We start from the raw sequence: 6,816 nt of genomic DNA on the forward strand, positions 1-6,816 counted from the left end.
TCAAATAAATGCAGCCTTGGTGAGCAGAAGAGACTTCTTTCTCCTATATTTATTACTTGACTTATGCTACTACCAGGAATTAAACAAGAAGTAATTAAATATGATTGGTATTGTCGTTTGGTTGATACAGTTCTCATAGTTTCACTGTGTTTGTGTGTGTGTTGGTGCAGAAACTGGATGCTGGCAGTCAGCTGTCCCTTATTGATGACCTGCACAGGGACATCCGCTCTGCTGCCGCTGAGGTCAAAGGTCAACACTTACCTGGCTTCTGTCTGCCCAAGAAGGTGAGAATCACTTACAGAGACAAACTTGCATTGGCAGTTAACTGAAATGCAAATAAGTTGAAGTTGAAGTGCTAAAATTACTAAAAATAAAATAAATATAAAGCTAAATAGAATTATTTAAGAAATGATAATAATATAAATGGCAAAAGCAATGTGTTCCATTCTGAATACAGGCTTTATGAAAGCGTGTGATTTTAAACAAACTTTTAAAAATAATTTTCTGTAATTTAAATAAAGCTGAAATAAAATATAAATATTAGATAAAAAAAAGACCAGCTTAATATAAATTTTGCTTTGGCAACTAACTGAAAATAAGTACTAAAATTACTAACACTAAAATGGAAATAAAATATAAGGATTCCATTCTGAATGCAGCATTTATGAATGTGAAAGTATTGTTATTGTTAACTAAAATTAAAGCTAAATAGAATTATTTTTTTTTAAAAAGCATAAAATGACAAAAGCAAATATAATTATATATATAAATAATATAATATTAGATTTAAAAAACTGGCAAATTTGGTAACTAACTGAAATAAGTTGAAGTACTAAAATCACTAAAAATTAATTTTTATTAAATTTAATTAAAGCTAAATGGAAATATAAAAATAAAAACCAATTTAAAGATTTTAAAAAATATTCGATGAATAACATTTTTAGAAATTTTGCCTTGTCAGCTAACTGAAAGTGCTAAAATTAAAAAAAATATATATATATAATATAAATGAAAATATAAAAATAAGCTAATTCAAAATGGTAATAAATACTGTAATAGCCCTGATATGACATGCTGTGTATTTTTCCTCAGGGGGTGACGTGTATTCTCCCCGTGCTGAGGGAAGGAGTGCTGACAGGAAGTCCGGAGCAGAAGGAGGAGGCGGCTCGTGTGCTGGGCGGAGTCATTAAACTGACATCAGCAGAGGCACTGCGGCCCTCTGTGGTCAACATCACCGGACCGCTCATCCGTATCCTAGGAGACCGTTTCGCTTGGACTGTGAAGACGGCTCTGCTGGAGACGCTCACTCTGCTGCTGGCCAAAGTCAGTGTCCATCACGCCTCCGTCCTGATGTTGATGAAGACCACTCATAACTCACGCTCATATCTCCTCTCTCTTGTGTGCAGGTGGGCATCGCTCTGAAACCCTTCCTGCCGCAGCTCCAGACCACCTTCCTGAAGGCCCTCCAGGACTCCAGCCGGGCCGTAAGGCTGCGGGCGGCAGAGTCTCTGGGTCAGCTGGTCTCCATACACTCTAAAGTAGATCCACTGTTCACTGAACAACTGTCGGCCATACGCAACGCAGAGGACTCTGGAGTCAGGTAAAAAATAACACACAGAAAACACATGCACATTTCTGCAACAGTTACGGCATGAAGTTTGCAAATACACTAGTGTACTGAAAAAAAAGTCTCTTCTGCTCACCAAGGCCGAATTTACTTGATAAAAAATATAGTAAAATCAGTAATATTGTGAAATAATATTGCACTTTAAAAGAACCGTTTTATTTTTCAGTATATTTTAAGAAGTAATTTATTTCTGTGATCAAAGCTGAATTTTCAGCATCATTACTCCAGTCTTCAGTGTCACATGATCCTTCAGAAGTCATTCTAATAAGCTGATTTGCTGCTCAAGAAACATTTCTGATTATTATCAGTATAGGAAATTATGATCCACACTCACGAGAACAATCTTCTTTTTTCTTTTATTTTACATTCATTACTGATGGGAAAAGACACAAACGTTTCGGCTCAAAGCCTTCCTCAGTGTGTAAAGCAATTCAATCCCTCCACCCACTTTTCAAATCACTAATTATATTGACGTCAACATTCATTAGCCAATGTTCAATTACCACAATCATTAAATCATTTCCACTTAAACCCTGGACAATTTACATATATATATGTGAAGTTGTGAAATATTATTACAGTGTAAAATAAATGTTTCTATTCTAATATATTTTAAAATGTACTGTAATTGATTCTTGTTAGTCTTCAGTGTCACATGATCCTTCAGATGTCATTCTAATATGCTGATTTGCTGCTCAAGAAACATTTCTGATTATTATCAGTGAAATAATAATTCAGTTATCATCAATGTTAAACACGGTTGTTATGCTTAATATTTTGCGAAAACCTTGGTTCATTTTTTTTCAGGATTATTCTTTGATGAATAGAAATTTCAAAAGAGCAGCATTTATTTTTGTACTGTCAATTTCGATCAATTTTATGCATCCTTGCTGAATAAAAGTATTAATTTTCTTGAAAAAAAAAACTGACTATTTGACCAAAATTGGCAAATAAATAGTTGGACATGAAACATTAAGTTTAAATTATTTTATTAAGTGAAAATAAAGAGAGTGCAGAGTGATGAGAGATAAGAAACTAAAACTTTGCAGGAAATAGTATTTGTGCACTGGTGCAATGAGCAATTTTACAGTTGAATGCTTATTATAACACCATTGACCAATCAGAATTAAGTATCCCAGAGAGCCACAGATACAGACAGTTCTGTGCCACGCTTGGAAAAAAAAGTTTCTAACAGTAGTTTGGAATTATTTCTTGTTTTTTTGTTTTTTTTAACCATACATTTGGCAGTAGCTGATCATTCATAACCGTTATAGTTTTTGCCAAATTAATTTGTCCCTATTAATTATTATTAGCTCTTGCTCATAAATAGGGATTCTGATCTATTTTCTGTAGAGAATAAAAATAATTTTGTGCTTATCAGTCACTCTGTTATTGTCTTTATTCTGCAGGGAGACGATGTTACAGGCCCTGCGCTTCGTCATCCAGGGTGCAGGGGCAAAGGTCGACCCCTCCATCAGGAAGAGCATCACCACCACACTGCTGGGCATGCTGGGACATGATGAGGTACAGCTACTAGCCAGGGTCATTATGGTTAACAAAAATTAAATACATAATTTAAAAAAGGAGAGGGGAAAAACATATTTCTGTTAATTGAAATTTTAAAAAATAAACTTTAAATGAATTAAACTAAAATAATATAAATTTAAAAAAAAAAAAACGTAAGCTGCCCAGGCAACATTTCTCATTTTCATTTAATTTAACTTGAAATACTAAAATAACTAAAACTACAATTTTAATAAAGTTAATCAAAACTACATAGACATATTTTTAAACAAAACCTAAAACTAATAAAAATGACAAAAATACAACAAAATTACTACAACATTTATAACAATTTTAAAATTTAAAACAGAAAATATAAAAATAAAAACACTAGTAGTATCTTGATACTACAATAATACTGCTAGTAGTGCATTTGTTTTTTTTGTTTTTATTTTACAGATATATTTAAAACAAATTATAATATAAATGTACTCATTTTAATAGTTTTTAATGTGTTGAGTAAACAAAACAAATATTTTTGTATAATAATAATATTATTATTATATATTATTATATATAATATATTTGTGTGTGTGTGTGTATATATATATATATATATATATATATATATATATATATATATTATTAATAAGTATTTAAATATATTAACATTTTATAATTTATATTTTATATTCAGATATTATTATCTGAAAATATGTATGTATGTTTAAATATATTGACGTTTATGTAAAATATTCCTATTAATGTTTCTTTACTTAAAGACGTTTGCGAATATGAATGCATGTGTTCTTTGTCTTTAAAACAGTAACTAGCACAGGATGTGGTTGTGTGAGCATGTCGTTGTTGCCTTACCTCTGTGTATGTGTGTGTGTGTAGGATGCCACAAGAATGGCCTCAGCAGGCTGTGTTGGCGAGCTGTGTGCCTTCCTGTCAGAAGAGGAGCTCAAGAGTGTGTTACAGCAGCATGTCCTCGGTAAGATCACACACATCTCGGGCCTGCCAGTGGTTTGGGATGATGCATCAAGAAAAGCACTTCAATCTAGAACTGAATCCAGATCATATGACGACTCCTCTCATGTTATCTGTTTGTCTGCAGCGGATGTGTCTGGTGTGGACTGGATGGTGCGTCACGGCCGTAGTTTGGCTCTGGCTATCGCAGTGAAGTCCGCTCCTGATCAGCTGTGTACGGAGGAGTACAGCTCGTCTGTGCTGGAGGCCGTCTTATCTAGTGCCACCGCAGACAGAGTAAGACACTGCAGTGAATCAGCAGAAAGGCTGGCTCATGTTGGAACCCACTGGGGCCAAAAAAAACCGTGTGTTTGGGGCCAAATAAATCTCAAAATGATGACAGTCAAATCTAATGAATATTCAAATATTCAACCTCTCAGACTTTCCTAAACCCACTGACTGGTTCTTCCTCATAAATGCTCATTGCAGCAGCTTTGCATACTGAATAAAGCCCAGGGTTTCTTATACAGAATTTGATTTTAGTACTTTTCAGACCTGAGTAAGTACAGGAAAAGAGAACACAATAGTATGGAAAAAATATTCTGATTTCTAAAATATTAAATTAAATTAATATTAAAAAAACTATTAAATAATTAAATTTAAATAAAATGTAAAAAAATATATATATATTAAATTTATCATACAAGCAGAGTATTTTTTCATGACATTTAGAGCAGGCAATCAACATTTTAGTAATCGTTTAACATGACTGAATAAATTGTATACTTTTGTATGTTTTAAGACAAAATTGTTAAATTATTGTAAACAATGTATTGAAATGATATTGTAATCATAATACTGTTGATTTTGCCTTGAATATAGCCATCGCTGCTGCTATGGTGTTAAATCAAAAATAAATACATAAATAAAATCATTTATCTTATGTTAAGTATGGTCTGGAAATTTGAGCATGGAAAAGCATGTAATTTTGAAATGGAAAATTTGTAGGAACCCTGAAAGCTTGCGACTCCTGGACGTCGTTTAACATCAGCCAATAGGATTTTCATAAGATCTTGACATTTTTTTGTGCACTGTGCATCCATGAGCGGTCTGTTATGTAACTGTGGTGCAAACATTTGATTCTCATCTGTGTGTGTGTGTGTGTTTTATGCAGATCCCCATCGCCTGCAGCGGCATCAGAGGCATGGGTTACCTGATGAGACACCAGCTCCGCACAGGAGGACCGGAGAGCATCTCGCCCCGCGTCATCACACAGTTCGTCAAGGTGAGACTGACTCCAGCATACACTGAGACAAACCGCCTACCATACAGTAGCGTACAGATTACTGTATAATGTACACTGCATACTTAATATGCTTGGTAACAAACAATGAGCAGCACTTTTGTTACAGTATTTATTAATCTTTGTTAGCATTAGTTAATACAAATATAGCTGGTTATTGTTAGTAATGTTAACTAGGGTCCCATGCGTAATAGTAAATGTTGAAATTAACGTAATAAATGCTATTAATATAAAAGTATTTTTCATTGTTAGTTAATTAGTTCATCACAATATCGTTTCTGGTTGATTTGAGCACTTTGCATTATGGGATACAATTTAGGCTGGATGATATGGACAAGAATATTATTTTGTTTAATATATTTCGATATTGATGCCAAAATATTCATTTTATACCAGGAAATACATTTGGCGTATTCGTTAGACCTCAACAATGAACATAAACGTAACTTTGTTTATAAGTAAACTGTGTGAAATTCATTGTATACTTTCCCTAATTCTGTGTTTTAATGCAGATTTATAATTAAAAAGGTCTCTAATAAAAATGAATTCATAAAACCTCAACAATTTAATCCGTTTTAAAATGTGATCAAATAAAAATGTAACAATTTGCAGATTTATTTTTCTTGTCAAGTGAGGTGCTGCACAAGAGAAGTTGTATAGTGTATAAGTCAATCAAATATATTAAAATAAATATATCTTGGTTATATGAAATTCCTTATAATAATAATAATAATAGTAAATCAATGTCATGTTTTATTATTATTGTTACTTTGAGAAGTACTTTTACTAGACAGTAGTAATATATTTCTGGCATCATTTCTACAAAATTACTTGTTTAAAATGTAAAAATAAAAACAAAAACTTTATCAATATCATGGACTGAATGTTTTTTGATATTGATTTATCGCACAGCCCTATCTGGTTATATTCCATAAGATGTTTTTTGTACACATTGCGAGCAAACTCAAACACATTAGTTGGACTGACACACTTCAGAGATGTTGAATTCCCGCTCTGCCGTGGCTCCTCCCACAGTGTCTGCAGAACCAGTCGAGTGACATTCGTCTGGTGACGGAGCGTGTGCTGTGGTGGGTGTGTAAGGAGGCGGAGACTCCCGCGCTGGAGCCCAATCTGGTCAAACCGGTCATCAAAGCCCTGCTGGACAACACCAAGGACAAGAACACCAGCGTCCGAGCGCAGAGCGAACACACGCTCGTCAGCCTGCTGCAGCTGCGCCGGGGAGAAGACGGCATGCAGGTCAGTCCCGGGTGTGCCTCACATGTCCTAAAAAGTGAAGCTGCGGGCTCTTTGATCGCCCCCTGGTGGCTGGCTGCAGTGTACAGGTCATAAACCCCACCCTCTCCATGTAAACGAATGGGACTTGAGTCAAAATAAAAAAATTAATTACACTTCC

General features: G+C 34.1%; 1 protein-coding gene across 1 annotated transcript in view; it reads left to right on the plus strand.

Annotated features, from left to right (window-relative positions):
- LOC107724378 (GCN1 activator of EIF2AK4) overlaps positions 1 to 6,816 on the plus strand; it is a 58,755-nt gene that overhangs the window by 48,316 nt on the left and 3,623 nt on the right. The window contains exons 50-57 of the mRNA XM_016533287.1: positions 171 to 284; positions 1,093 to 1,323; positions 1,407 to 1,600; positions 3,037 to 3,151; positions 4,028 to 4,124; positions 4,248 to 4,396; positions 5,274 to 5,384; positions 6,438 to 6,659. Coding sequence (XP_016388773.1) covers positions 171 to 284; positions 1,093 to 1,323; positions 1,407 to 1,600; positions 3,037 to 3,151; positions 4,028 to 4,124; positions 4,248 to 4,396; positions 5,274 to 5,384; positions 6,438 to 6,659 — 1,233 coding nt within the window. The remainder of the gene's footprint in view (positions 1 to 170; positions 285 to 1,092; positions 1,324 to 1,406; positions 1,601 to 3,036; positions 3,152 to 4,027; positions 4,125 to 4,247; positions 4,397 to 5,273; positions 5,385 to 6,437; positions 6,660 to 6,816) is intronic.

This window comes from Sinocyclocheilus rhinocerous, unplaced genomic scaffold (assembly GCF_001515625.1).
Source record: "Sinocyclocheilus rhinocerous isolate Xijiao unplaced genomic scaffold, SAMN03320098_v1.1 scaffold3321, whole genome shotgun sequence".
In the NCBI taxonomy this organism is placed as follows: Eukaryota; Metazoa; Chordata; class Actinopteri; order Cypriniformes; family Cyprinidae; genus Sinocyclocheilus; species Sinocyclocheilus rhinocerous.